A 15611-nucleotide genomic window follows, 5' to 3' on the forward strand; every position below is an offset into this window, starting at 1 on the left:
CCCTTATAAGTGGGACAGAAAGCCAAGCATCACAAAACCCTTCAGAATGATGCTAACTTACTCTAGTCCTGTGCCTTAATTTATATATTTTATAACCGAATATTTTTTGGGTCAAAGCAACTGCATATTAAAAAAATAAATTATTGATCAATCATTAATATTGTCTACAGTGGCTCTGCATTATTAAAAACAACAAATGGGAGTCTTTTCTGAAATGGTTTGTTGGCTCCAATCTAAAGACACCTTATTAGAGCTGAGGGAAAATCCAATTAAAATCCCAATGTTATCTCTGAGCAAGGGTGAGAGAGAAAGGAAGAATCCTCAAGACAACAAACGCAATCCAAACAAAACATAAAAAAAAACTTACACTTGACCTGAGGTCTAAATGCTCAGAATTCATTTCCAGCCCAGACCAAGCTCACCTGAAGACACAAATACACACTCGACAGAGTTTGCGAACTCCATCAGTTCCGGAGTCCAGCGTGACGTCGTGTTGATGTTAAAGAGCGTGCTGCCATCTGGTGCTAGTTCTCTGATATTACTATCAGCAGGCATTTGAACTATTATTAATACAGGCTTCATAATATATGTTGTAATTTACCTGGGAAAACTACTTTTTAAAGTAAAAAAAAAAAAAAGACTACTGTTTAGCAATGTTTTGTTACTATTTTTTCATGAAGACATTGGATCCCAAAACGTAGATAGATAGATAGATAGATAGATAGATAGATAGATAGATAGATAGATAGATAGATAGATAGATAGATAGATAGTATTATTACAAAATGATACAATCACTGTGCATTTGTGTCAAAGATCTATAGTGATACCTAGACATGTTCATGTTCATTTACTTTTTACTTTTAAATATAATGATTGGATACTTTGTTCAACACTGGGCAACATAAATCTTATTTAAAAAAAATACAGAACATACTTTTTTAATGGTTGCCAAGTAATTACCTATTTAAAAGAAGCCTTTGAAAAAAACATTTCTTATCCACTTACAAGAAGTGCAGAGAGCACACTATTAATGTTTCTACAAGAAGAACACACGAGGAAGAGAAAGAACAAACAAGACTGCATGTTTAACTGACCTGACATGAGTTTAATCACTTGAGAGTGAAGAGTCAACATGAGGCTGATGATTTAACAGGTGAATAAATCATGATTCACATTGTCATATATGTCATAGTTCCGACCTAGAGTGGAATCAACAGGAGCTTGGCACATACAGAAATATTCACGAGTCAGAACAGAGTCACATGACATGTGCTATGTAACACACAGACCAAAAGATGCACACATATGCCATGGTCTTAACGCTGACTTTAAAGCATTCAAATTAATGTAACATTAGTTTGTGTTTGTGTGCGCACATGATCATGTGCAAGCATTTATGCAGACAAGTGTGCGTTTGTTTGTGTAACTGGACAGAAGGGGACGGCTTCAGGTCAGTGCATTTCAATTTATTTTATAACACAAAGTTTCAAGTTCTTTAAACTTAATATCAAATAAAATATTATAATTTGAAAAAAATATATTTACAGAAACATCATGTGCAAGAATGTACATTTTGGTTCTAAGGCAATAATTATTCCTCCTCAACACCAGTGCTGTCAATGCTGAGTATTTTGTTAATGTTCTATCTGTGTTGATGAGCAACATTATTTCAACGTTGCCTCTCCACTGCACCAATGCATTCACTGAATGGCTGCAGCATTGCCTTGTGGGACATGTAGTTTTTTTTTTTCCGGAGACATTGAATAGCACCGTAGGGAATCCCTTCACCAGCGACTTTGCTTTGTTTCCAAGCAGAGAAAACCTGTCATTGGGAAAATAGCAACAGAGAACATTCCCTTCAGCTTCATTGGTATTTCATTTCCATGTTTGCTGAGCACACAGTTCCACAGTCTTTCTGTGTTAAGTGCATATAAAGCACACAGGGTTGAGATGGTTGTAGTCCGTTGTCACAGCTGTAACAGACATCTTACGCAAGGCTTTATGACATCATTTCCTGTTCACATCATGTTCATTGTTCACTTCTTCAGGAGGCGTTACTGGAAGAGTAAGAAAGATTTGTTCTACAGACAAATTAGATAATATTCTATCAGTTTTCTCCCTCACACACACATACACACACACAAATGTAATTTAAACTCAAACAACTTCACAAGGTTTCTGCAACTCATCAGAAGGCCCAGATGGAATCTGCAAATTTTTACATATTATAATAAATAATGCATGGAAATCTGCAGAATTGAATTAGAGTCTGATTATCTCATTGACGGTTGAAATTATGCAAAATGTGAAGACAAAAGGCATGAATGCTGCAATGCAGATTCCTTGTGGGCCTGCTCATGCATGAAGCACAAGACACTGGGTCTCATTCACTCAAAATTGCTGGGATTATTTTGTATTTGTACATCCAGGGGAAAAGTTTCCGCCTAATTCATGAGCATAAATACATTAATTTGTTCTTAACTGACTATTATTGAACGAGTGTGTTGAGGTTGTTTGCATAAAACATGGCAAATCCATCTCTACTTAAGGGTGTTCCACACAGCCTTACATTTCACAGATCTCAATCTCGAAAGAGGCTGTACATACACATATTTGCACTGAGAAACATCGTAGCTTGAGCTATAATGCTGCTTTTCACTATATATGATGAAACATCTATTCATCCTAACACGATTATAAGGCCACCCAGAGCATGTGATTTACCTTCAGTACGTGTGGTTTCTCATCAATTTATAATATGTTTTAGTATGAAAATTATTGGAAATCATAATTTGTATGCAGATTTCACACACTTATTCATATGGACGCATGATTTCTGAATAAGACCCATTGCCTCAAAACAGCTTGGCGTAGAATTGTTATGTTGGTCACTGCAAACATAAACAATGGGCTACATATATGTAAGGAAGCTTATTGTTAAATACGGCTACATATTTACTTTTGCACTTTCAACAGAAAGAAAAAAAAATAAAAAATTCCATAAAGTTACCAGAATAACTGTAAAATTACAACCAGATTTAAAAACATTTGAATGAGTTCAGGCTGGTATTTGAAGGCCTCTCTCTCTCAAACACACACACATCCACAACCACGCATACACACACACGCACACACACACACACATTTTAGTTGAGGTACAGTGTGGTGTGCCATAAGCAGCCAAATTGCTCATGCTGTCATGAATATCATGCACACACACACACAAATTCAATAGCAGTTCCTTGTTGTCTTATTGTCATTGTCTTAGTTTCAGTGTGCAACTCAATATATAACTGGCTTATCTGAAGAACGGAGAACCAACAAAATGTTTTTACGTCTGAGTTTGTTTTTTCCAGGGGTTGATTTGCTTCATCAGTCCAGTCAGAGAGTGCAGGACACCACTCCAGTGGGCGGAGCTATCCCACACATAAGAGCAGCTGATTGGTGTTTAGGATCAAAATGACAGCACTTCCTTAGTGGCTGAATATAGAGTCAAAACCAATGCAGGAAACACACCAAGGCTTTGTTGTAGTAACATTTCACTCCTGTGCTCAGTCTCTCTCAGTCAGGGAGATGTTACTTGTGTGTGTGTAGCGCTTCCTGAAACTTTGTGCTAGTGTAGCGGATATGGAAGCCTTTCTTACTGATTGTGTCATCAGAGTGGAAATGGATCAACACGGCCTCACCAGCAGAGTAAAGCTCCTCATGAGGCTAAACAGAGAGAGAAAGAGGTCAGCTGCAAGATACAAGAAAATCCTCGACTCACACATGAACACACTGCTCATACCCCAGATCCACAAAAGCGTCCGAGTTTGTGCGCTCCGGTGTCGTAGCCATCGTAAAGTTCGATGTAGTCATACCCGCAGTCAGCCTCCTCCTCTACCTCAAAGGTGGTGAAGGTGAGCTCGATGCCGTAACCCGACTCTGCCGTTATGAGCCACTCACAGTCGGCATGGCTTGGATAGTTATTATCCCCAAACTGAGCATGAGAATACAGGTTCTTCTGCCGTGCTTCTGCTTTCAGCCTACCGCCACATTCTACACACACATATATAAACTGATTAACTAAAATATAATGCACCTTTACTCCATTACAAAAAAGTTTTTTTGCTTAAGTCTTATCTTTTTTTAGCTGACTGTAATAAGCAACTGTAACCAGTGTGGGCGGAGCTTAGCAACAATTCAAATATGAAAAAGTATCACTTCAAAGGCTTCAGTCAACATGCAATGCAGTAATGATCCACTAGAGGGCTCTGTTAAACTGTGAGCATGACATAAGGATTGCTTCTTTGAGCACTTGGGTCACATTTGACCCAATGCGCATTACACGAAACACATCAGATGCAGAAAAGGCAGGGAAGTTACCAGTGGAATGAGTGGCCTGAAAGCCTTTCCGTTGCACTGAGGCATCGGAGATGAACCGCAGGTACATTCGGTTGCTCGTGGAAATGAGCGCCTCTGGAATCTTACTGCCACACAGGCGGCTCAGGATGGGTGTCTTGTCCGAGTCACCGTCAAAAGCCTCCAGGTGATCATATGCACATTCCTGGTGCTGCTCAATCTCAAACTCATTAAAAGACTAGTAACAGAAAGACACAACAGAGGAAAAATCTGTTAGAAAAAACAGTCACTGACACATCAGTTCAACAGTAAGAAAAGTCTCTCTTCTCTGACCTCCTCTGCTAATAGCTGACATATTTAAGGAGCATGTCAAATAAAATCTAAACAGACAAACATCCGCATCACTTTTTCCACAAAAATATTAAGCGGCACAGCTGTCTCTGTTTTGAATTTTAAATCATGAGCATAAGAGACTTGGAAGCATTGATCAAATTCAGCAAAATATTGAATAAACAAACATGCAAAGGGTCAGGATGTGTGAATGATGGGGGTTTCAAATCTGCAAACATCTGTAGAGCTTTCTGAAAGAATAGGTTCCTTGTGTAGCTGCTCAGGAGTGTTTGCCAAGATGTCTTGTTGTGTTAAACTGGGCTGTGTTGGAGCATCCGCAAATCCCTGAAGCACTGCATGAGTCTGAATTACATGTTTTAAAGTTGTACCTTTTACAACACAATCCTTACGTAAAAAGCCAGCTGTTGCGGCTACACAGAGAAAAAGCAACTCTTCAACTCTTCAAACATTAATGCCAAAACGATATATTCATTCTAATGGACCCTAAAACAATCAATCCCCAAAACTACCTCATCCAAACAAACAATAAAATTCTCCTTCTTGCTCTCTGAGAGATGAGGGCCATTTAGAATCACTTTAGATCTAAAAAGACGACTCAGAAGGGAGGGAGGGAGGGAACACAGAGGGAGATTTTAAGGTCACCCTAACCATAACTAACTTCTAACATGTTTGTTAATATGTTCCAATCCTAACTGTGAATTGAAATATGAGCTGAAGGACACAACTGCTCAAGCCTTATTAATGTGATTTATTAGATGTCCCGGCTAACTTGTATCTTGTGCGTGTTTGTGAGAACTTGTACTGTATGTGTCTATGTAATATAAGCGAGGGAGGTTTTGTTTGTTTATGTGTGACGCAAGATTATTTGCCTTTGAAGGTGAGAGGAACATAATAGGATTGCATGTGTGTTTGTGTCTATGCTCGGGTCGGTGTCTTGTGTGCTTGTTTTGTGAGAAGTTTGTGAGTGTATGTGTTAAAGTAAAGGTTGTTTAGCACATGTAAACATAAAGCAGAGAATTATATAAAGACTCACAATCTTGACCCGGTGGCCCGGGGTGGCGCTGATGTCCCACGTGCACTCCTTCCTGCTGGGGTATTTGTCAGGCCAGTTCGGACTGCTGATGGTTCCACTCGTGCTGTGGATCTTGTGCTCACACTCGGCTGATAAACAAGGTTTGGGGTGAAGAGGGTAAAGCTCATTAGAAACAGTGATGCAGCACAATAATAACATATGAGTGATACCGTTTAGATAAACTTCAATACTTGACATAATTCTTTAGCAGCACTGATGGACCCTTTTTATATTTTATATATATATATATACATACATATACATATATACATTATATATATATATATATATATATATATATATATATATATATATATATATATAGTCAAAATGTGGTATCAGAGTTCTGGACCCCACTGTCGCATGAACAGTAGTACCACCATCACACTACACACACACACACACCAACACACATGAGCACTAAGTCTTGTTAAGCCTCTCGAAATTAGGTCAGTGTGCATTAGTGAACAACGGTATTTACAGTGTTCTGCCTCTAGTGTTACACATGCTTCTCAATCAATGATGTGACTGCTTTAAATGCTGTTAGTTTGTGTGTGTTTAAGTTTGAATAGATAAAGTGACTTGAAAGCAGTTATTTGCGTGTTTATATCACCATTAATAGAATATTAGTATCACCATTAAAGGCGCAATATCCCAGATGGCTCTTGACTTTGTTAAACTGACAGTTTTGTGTAAATACACTAGTTATACTTGTATAATCAACTAGTAAAGCTGTAAAGCTGGTCTAGTGTTGCTTCTGAGAGACTTTTAAGAGGTACACATCTTACGCTCGCGCATGCACAAAGAAAAATTAAAACAGAAGCAGGATTAAAAATATGATGCTGTGTGAAACTCCAGATGTTTAAAATCAAAGAGACAGAAAAGAGTGTGTGTGTGTGTGTGTGTTTATGTTTGTGTGTGTGTGTGTATTCCAGGATGCTGCCGGTTTAACTTCTTGACCCTGACTCTCGAGCTTAATGGGTAATATCTCTATCCTCCTCTCCTCAGGTCTTTTCAAAGAGAAAAACACACTCTGCTTTAAACTTTCCAAAGCCCACAAATTTTTTTTAAAAGGCCTGCAGGTTAGAGCTGCACTGGAGTGCTTGTATGAAAGGCGAGGTTCAGTAGGAGACACTGCCATCTAAACGCTTCAACATGCAGAGATCTGAGGTCATCTGTTTTATAGTTTACTAAGTTTAGTCACATCATTCATTGTATTTCTAATGCACCTTTAAATATCAATCACACAAAAACACTGTTTTTAAATATTTTGTCTGTCGAAATTCTATCAGACCTCACTCGGACTCTATAAACAGGTTTGTTTTTCACTTCTGTGACTTTAAGAACTCGGTGTAAACAGTGCAACCTTTTCTTTGTTGTGCGCTGTACAGTAGGTTAGTTATGAGCTCTAGTGTAGTTTTATTTAAACAATAACTAGCCCATTCTTCATAACAAAATTTCTTCAAAGCCTGCATTACAGTATATTGTGTCAGGTTCAGAAAACAGTCCATGTTGAAGTGTTTAGGTCAGATTGAATTGAGTCCTCGTTGGAAAATCTTAAAAACTTCAGATCATTCTATAGTTGTAGTTTTTATTTGTGTGAGTTGTATGTTTTTGTTCATCCTGAGCAGAATCTAGTATAAATCAACATGCTTACACATGCTAGATGCGCCACCACCAGATGACTACCCTCACTTATCCTCTTGTAGCCACTATTATTCTTTTGCGATTGCCTGTACATACCTTCTTTGCAGTCGTGTTTGTTCTCATGCAGAATAAAGCCATTGCGGCACTGGCACACATAGCTCCCAATAGTGTTGATACACTCATGCTGGCATCCACCGTTATCTTTTGAACATTCATCTTTATCTGTAACAAAAAGAGAAGAAAGCAACAAAAAAATAAAAATTAGGAGACATACTTGCATAAGAGTTGATTTAGAGATAAATGTAACACTTTGCACTTCAGTGTAATGATAAATTCTGACATCTAGAGTCTGATTTTGGTTTTGTTTGGTTTTTATTTTCTGTAAAATGCAATTATATTAAGTGATCGAGGTTAAATGCCAATATCCGTTCATTAGCCAAAAGAGATGGAGGAAAATCTTGAAAAGGACAGTAAGAAAAGTCAAAAGATTCATAGGTAAAGGGACTGTCACTTTTATCTTTGATGTTTCACCACAAAAACCGGCCACAAATCCATTTAACCCCATGCTGCATAAACTGAAACAGAGCGACACCAAATTTTAATTTAGCCACTGCCATTTTCTCTAGCACAAATGCCTTCAATTTATGTAAATTAGGCTAGTTATAGATGCATATATTAAAGATATATGCATATATTATAAACCATAATCTGATTTGCATAATTCCTTTAGTTAATTGGGCAAGAAAACAACACTCTTGCAAATGGGCACAACAACATAGCTCCTTTTCCATTTTAAAACAGGAAAGACAGAATTGAATTATACTGAATGTTGTTGAGGAAGGGTTAAGTGATTAAGAAAAAGTGCTATCATATTTAGTATGTGTGTCAAATAAGTGTAAACTAAATGTCACTTAATGGTTGCATGTTCAGAAACAGATAATGATTCCTTATGTGGTTGTTTTTGTATTTTTGCTTATCCTTACACCCCTTCTGTCCCATGGGTCAAAAGCTGTTATTTCCATGGAAGTCTCAGGTTTAGCTAATTATCACTTCAACCACTGTTCAAAACCACCAGCATATTCATCATACAAACCCAAAGAATGACAGATGGAGAGAGAACGAAAGAGACCCAAGACTTTGTGGGTTACCGCACGTTTTTCATAATTAATGCTGTATTCAAACCACATCTTGGATTATTTCCTACTGTTACTGTGCACATGTGGTTTCTGTACAAAAGATCCTTTTTTTCATGAGAATTTAATGCTTGATCATAAAATTCCACTGTGGAGGAAATCAGAGGAATATTTGCGCCACTTAAAATCATTTTAAAGGTCCAGCGTATAAAAAAAATCCTGCTTTCTTTACTGTGCATATACAAGAAATTAATCAACTCTTTCACTGTTTCCAGTTCAGCGCTCTTATTCGGCTCAGTACACACTCACAGATTAGGAGTGTGTGGGAGAGCTCTGGGGACCTCTATAAGTCTGTCAGCACTGGGCGAGCAAAAAACCAACCTCAGTGACTTCCAGACAATAAGAGTGACGCTATTGTAGCTCATTGAGAGGTGAGCTTATTCTCTCTCCCACGTAGATACAGCAGTACTCGTTCAACATACACATGCACTATATGTTCATTCGTGCATTTGTTTTATACAGAAGAAATATATCCAGAAGATCTAAATACAAAACAGATGAATCATAAAATAGCAGATCCTGCCTGTGCTTTAGCTTAAAATAATAAGCACAATAAGTTGTGTGACTTTTTTTGAACATGAAATCTAGCCAATCAGAAAAACTTTTGAAAAATCAACGTTCTGTTGCAATTCAGGTCGCTTCTGCCCTGCACGCCATAGCCACCCTACAAGTCTACCTGCTCAAAGAGCTGCACGGGGGCAGTGTTGACCCAAGGGTTTTGCATGAGGTAAGCCCCGCTACCGACCTCGCTCTCCGGGCGAACGAAGGTTACAGCGCGCTCCTTGGGTCAGGTGATGTCCACTTTGGGTCAGGTGATGCGCCACCTATGGCTGAACCTGGCAGACATTTCTATGGGCTGGCGTTCCCCTAGAACCTGTGTCCAGACATGTTGTGGTGTCAACAGATGCCTCTGCCACAGCCTGGGGTGCCATTTGCAACGGGCATGCTGCATCAGGTTCCTGGACAGGAAACCCCGACTTCGGTGGAATGTCAGTTGACTCGAGTTGCTAGCAGTACAGCTTGCTCTGCACAGCTTTAGGGCCCTGCTGAAGGACAAGCACGTTCTGGTCTGTACAGACAACACTGCGACCGTATCCTACATCAACTGTCAGGGCGGTCTATGCTCCCACAGCATGTTGCAACTCGCTCACCATCTCCTCTTGTGGAGACAGAAGCATCTGGGGTCACTTTGTGCCATTAACATCCCGGGCAGGCTCAATCGTTCAGCCGACGAGCTCTCACGGTAGCAGTCTCAACCCCGGGAATGGAGACTCCACCCCCAGTCGGTTCAGCTGATTTGGGAATGCTTCGGAGACGCTCAAGTAGACCTGTTTGCCTCTCCAGAAAATTGCCTCTGCCAGTTGTTTTACTCCCTGACCGAGGGCACCCTTGGCACGGACGCTCTGGCACACAGCTGAGCGCTGGGCCTGCGCAAGTATGCATTTTCCCCAGTGAGCTTTCTTGCACAGACGTTGTGCAAGATCAGGGAGGACGAGGAGCCTGTTGACCCTGTTGATGGTAAGTCTCTTGGGAAGCATGATCTGATCATCAGGTTCCTGAGAGGGGCCAGGAGGCTTAATCTGCCTCGCCTTCAGCAAGTTCCCTCTTGGGACCTTGCAGTGGTTCTATCTGCACTGCAGAAGGCTCCCTTCGAACCCTTGCTCTCAGTAGAGCTAAAGTTTCTTTCACTGAAAACTGTGCGAACGGCTTTGGCTTCGGTGAAGAGGGTTGGGGACCTGCAGGCATTTTCAGTTGATGAAGCACGCCTGGAATTCGGGCCGGCCAAATCTCACGTTATCTTGAGACCCCGGCCTGGGCACGTACCCAAAGTTCCCACCACTCCTTTTAGAGACCAGGTGGTGAACTTGCATGTGCTGCCCCTGAAGGAGGAAGACCCAGCCCTGGCGCTGCTGTGTCCAGTACGTGCACCCCAGACGTGCGCTCCAGACCAGCTCTTTGTTTGTTACGGAGGCCAGCAGAAGGGAAAGGCTCTCTCCAAGCAGAGGTTATCCCACTGGATAGTGGATGGTATTGTCCTGGTTTATCAGGCTCAAGACTTGCCAAGCCCCCTAGGGGTGACAGCTCACTCAACTAGGAGTTTAGCCTCCTCCTGGGCGCTGGTGCATGGCGCCTTATAATCTCTGTGTAGAGCCTGTGTCCTCCCGGGTACTCGCCCCTTCGGGCCAGTAAGAACCTGCTCGGTGTCAATCCGCTTGCTGCACCATTCCACTCCACAGACTGGATGCATGCACTATTACCCTTAGGTGAGTTCCTCAGTCCAGAACCCTGGGTTTCTTCAGCACTGTTGATGTCCAGCACTTGCATGCATGCCCTATCGGTCAGCCCTGTGTGGGACTAGGTGCCTCCATGTGTTGTGATTCGTCTTTTTTGGGCAATCCCACGTGTGTATTCCACAATAAATCTCTTCGTAGCATGTGTCTTTCCCTTGGCAAGCACCTTGCCAGCTCTATCGATGAAACTTCCACCCTGTGGGCTAGTACCTCAGAGTTCATGTGTATCACCACCTCTTGGTTGGTACCGAGTATATACCGGAATATGCTACCCAGTGTATTCTGTGTTAGCTATAGGCCCTCACTCGTGCTGGCCTCACGACAGGGTGCTTATCGCTCACACGGGTCACTGGAAGACAGCCATGTGGCGTTTTGTAAGGGACCCCATTCGTCAGTCTCTTTCTGACGTAACGTAGAACGTGACTGACTGAAAGGGAATGTCTAGGTTACGTATGTAACCCTCGTTCCCTAAAGGAGGGAACAGAGATGTTACGTCCCTTTGCAACATCGCTGTTCCGCTGAACGGCCGGGTCACTGGACTCGGCTCCTCAACAAAGATTTGAGTGCGGGATGCACAGCGGGTGCGGAGCTCACGATGCAAATTCTGCAGACCAGGGTACTCCATGGCTCATTTTGTTACCACTCGAAGGTTATTGGGCTCTCGGGTGAGATCCCATTTGTCATTTTGATCCCATGACGTAACTTTTCATTTCCCTCCTTCAGAAAAAGAGTGTTACATATGTAACCTAGACATTCTCTTTCTCTATAAGAGTCTACAATGTTATGAGATTATAATACCCTTCTGAATCTTCTAAATATATTACCCATATTTATTTTATTATTAATTTAATAAAATAATATTAATTATGCTAAAGTCTAGATTCCACTGTTTGGAATAAAGTTCCAACATGAAACATTTCTAACCAAACCCCACAAAACTTCTCATGATATAGCTATGATAGATAGGGGCCTCCCTTATGAAACAAAAATATATTGCAGTATATTGGAAAATATCATGTAATATATTAGGCATATATTCTTATATATATTTATTTTTTCCAATTTATTGCAATATATTGAAAGTGGCAATCATTTGTATATTTTGCAATATATTATATAATATATGTATCATCAATATATTATTAAATGTATTAAAATATATAAAATAATAGAAAATAAAAAGGGAAAATAATATATTACAATATATCACAATATATTTTAAGAAATATATTGGTAAATATATTTTCCTTTCGTAAGGGCTTTTACCTCAGAAAATTTTTGGAAAGCTTTTGAACTTTACATAATGATATTCATATATACAAACGAGCATGGGTGGAGGTGTCAAAACATAGCTGAAGACTTTCATATCTCCACTTCAAATGAAAAGCACTGGCACGGTGGTCTTACCGGAGAAGAAATGAGCTTTGAAGCCTTTCTTGGAGACTGTGTTGTCGGATTTGAACTCAATTCGCATGTTGTTGTACTGGGAGGTGATGACCTCAGGGACTTCCGCACCGCAGTATTTCCCATGAAGCTTAGAGTCAGATGACAAGCCGCTTCGCACCTCAACATGGTCATACTTGCAAACCTGTGCAGATTAAATATACAAATAATACACTGATAAACAGCCATCCTTCTGTCTGTCTGTTTGTCTATCTACCTACGATAGCACACTCTCCCACACTGCCACATACACAGTTAGAGAGTCTCACCTCATTTCCCTCTAGTTCGAAGGTTTCAAACTGCATGGATATGCGGTACTGAGTGGGAGCCACCACTTGCCACACACAGTTCTTATTGGGAGGGTATTCCTTAGGCCAGCCTGGGGTAGTGATTGTGCCATTCAACTTGGTCAGCAAGCCACCACATGCAGCTGAAAGAGAAAAAGAGTGAGCACCAGTGTTATTTTAGCATCACTAATCATGATATTATAGTTTTTATTCATCTTTTAAATTCATTTGTATTTAAGGTTTCAAGTTTATTTATATTTTTGGTTTTCATTTTTATTTTAGTTAACAATTTAGTAAACTTGTGTGTTTATTTATTTAATTTTTTTATTATTATTTGGGCCAGCTGGCTCCACTGAATTACAACCTGAGAGTATGATAAAAAAATAGATGTTTATATTTTCTATTGAGCGTTCAAAATACAGAACTGTGACAATGGGGGGGGGGGGTGTCGTTTCCAACATGCACTGTACGTGGTAGACCAATCACAACAGACTGGGCCATATGACCAATCAGAGTGGAGTAAGCTCACAGAAAGGAGGGCTGAATCTTTGAACTGCATCGAACGCATAGCTTGAGGATTGCTGGAAAATGCCGTGATATTAAATGCATGTTCTGAGAAAACAAAAGTGTTTTGTGAGCTTGCATGCATGCAGACTCCCAAAACAATATCAGGAACCTTAGAAATGAAATAATAGGGGCACTTTAATCATTTTAAATTCAGTTTTATTTTGAGTTATTTTATTACATAAAGGTAAACTAAATGGCAGCTAGCTAAAATAAGTTTAAGGTTTTAAGTTTATTTCAATTAAAACTAATGATTAATTAAAAATGTTTTTTTTTATGGTTTTCATTTTAGGTAACTGTAGTAACCTTTGTGAGAACGAGTGAAAGGTTCTGTCTTCAGTTCTCTGGAATTATACTGATAATTAAACATTCAATTCAATAAAAACTATGGCACAGGTCTTTGCTGGTTTTTGTGTTATTTTAGCATAACCACAACACATTGTACTTTAATAATGACAGAAATCATGTGGTTTCTGAGCAGAGTGAGTGTGGCCTAAGTGCTGTTTGTTCTTGTTGTTTTCCTTTTGATTGCAGATGTTTTCCTGAACCATTCAGTTTGGCTTGAGCATCTGCTGAGCATGTTTGAGTCAGGCAGACGGATGCACCTGTGTGCAGCTCGATCGCACACACACACATCTCTTACCTTCACAGCTCTTCTTGTCAGGGGCCAGTTCGTATCCAGGATCACAGGCACATTTGAAGCTTCCTAATGTGTTAACACATCTCTGTTCACAGCCCCCATTATCTGGCTTCAGACACTCGTCTTCCTCTGTTTTAATGACACAGACACAGAGTAACGTCAGCTGAATGGACAAGGGCCAACTAATCAGCATCTGATTGCATTTTTCCTGTGTGTGTACCTTTGAAGAAGTTTGCAGCAAAACCTGCTTTATTAACCGTCCCATCAGAGATGAATTTCATCCAGAGAGTGTTGGAGGTGGAACGGATATCTTCAGGTTTATCATAGCCACAGAATCGGCCGATAATAGGGCTGTTCTCTGACAATCCATCTCTAACTTCTAGATAGTCATATGCACAGCTGTCATGCCTCTCGATCTGCAAAAACACAGGCACAGTAAAGTATGTAGTAATGGCATTAGCATGTCTACGGCACCTTAGGTGTCAGTGCCTAGGAAACAATCCAATAAAAACAGGATCTCAGGTGTCTCTGTGTATATTATATGCGCACTGGTACACGTCCTGTTCTTTATAGGCTCTATGCATGCAAAAGAAAGTGTGAATGTGTGCATGCACCGGCAGAGAGTGTTTTCATTCCCTCTGAACAATTCGACACCTTTGACCTACTGACACACACAATGGTCTGCATATATATTTACAGTATTTCTTGTAACAACATTCTGACATTTTAAAACATGTCTGTCTTTTGGCCTCACACACCTGTAGTCTAATAGGAAATTCAGCTTGACAAAGATGTGTCTATTTGTATGTGTATTTCATAAAGTCTTTAAACAGCACACATGATGTAAATAGCAAAAACTATCCTCTTTTTCACTCTCCTTCTCAGAATGATAACACAAGGGAAAGGGGGGAGAACAAGAGAGGAACTTGATTGGAAATGCATAAATTGAACACAGAAAAAAGAGAGGAGACAACAACTTCACCTCAAAGACCTGAAAGCTCAAGCCCACGCTGTAGCCTTCGGACACTGTGATCCTCCACACACATTCCTTAGATGGACGGTAGTCATCTGGATAGTTTGGGGACTGAATCTGTCCAGAGTCCTTACTGATGTCCCCTCCACATATTGCTACCAAAGAGAAAGAGAATGTTAAACTTTTACTTTGTCGTCAAAAATATACTGGGTCACATACTTTGTCAAAAATTAGATTTATACTTCATCCGAAAACTGAATAAATAATCTTCCATTGATGTATGGTTTGTTAGGATCGGACAATATTCGGCCGAGATACAACTATTTGGAAATCTGGAATCTGAGGGTGCAACAAAATCTAAATACTGAGAAAATTGCCTTTAAAGTTGTCCAAGTGAATTCTTAGAAATGCATATTACTAAACAAAAATTAAGTTTAGAAAGATTTATAGTAGAAAATTGACAAAATATTTTTATGGAACTTGATCTTAACTTTGGCATAAAAGAAAAATCGATCATTTTGACCCATTATACAATGTATTTTTGCCTATTGCTACAAACATACCCCAGTGACTTAAAACTGATTTTGTGCCCCTGGGTCACATATTGTATTTGATTTTCAATGTGAATCTAAACAGTATACTATTTATAAAAAAAAATATATAATATTTGTTTAAACCATATTCTACCAATCATAAATCAGAAAAGGCAAAAAGGAAGATTTTGATTCCGTAAAAAGACCAGGTATTATGGGTACAAACTTTATCTATGCTTGTCTACACTTGTATTCTGAGTGAGATTCATTGGC

General features: G+C 39.8%; 1 protein-coding gene across 1 annotated transcript in view; it reads right to left on the bottom strand.

Annotated features, from left to right (window-relative positions):
* Positions 1 to 1098: 1098 nt before the first annotated feature.
* The window catches only part of LOC113106913 (dorsal-ventral patterning tolloid-like protein 1), a 35469-nt gene continuing 20956 nt past the window's right edge, over positions 1099 to 15611 (bottom strand). Inside the window, exons 13-22 of the mRNA XM_026268954.1 lie at positions 14815 to 14960; positions 14053 to 14248; positions 13836 to 13961; positions 12611 to 12771; positions 12306 to 12486; positions 7511 to 7636; positions 5729 to 5856; positions 4369 to 4582; positions 3791 to 4041; positions 1099 to 3714 (exon numbers count right to left, since the gene is read on the bottom strand). Coding sequence (XP_026124739.1) covers positions 3580 to 3714; positions 3791 to 4041; positions 4369 to 4582; positions 5729 to 5856; positions 7511 to 7636; positions 12306 to 12486; positions 12611 to 12771; positions 13836 to 13961; positions 14053 to 14248; positions 14815 to 14960 — 1664 coding nt within the window. The 3' untranslated portion in view covers positions 1099 to 3579. The remainder of the gene's footprint in view (positions 3715 to 3790; positions 4042 to 4368; positions 4583 to 5728; positions 5857 to 7510; positions 7637 to 12305; positions 12487 to 12610; positions 12772 to 13835; positions 13962 to 14052; positions 14249 to 14814; positions 14961 to 15611) is intronic.

Source organism: Carassius auratus, chromosome 1 (assembly GCF_003368295.1).
Source record: "Carassius auratus strain Wakin chromosome 1, ASM336829v1, whole genome shotgun sequence".
Lineage (NCBI taxonomy): Eukaryota > Metazoa > Chordata > Actinopteri > Cypriniformes > Cyprinidae > Carassius > Carassius auratus.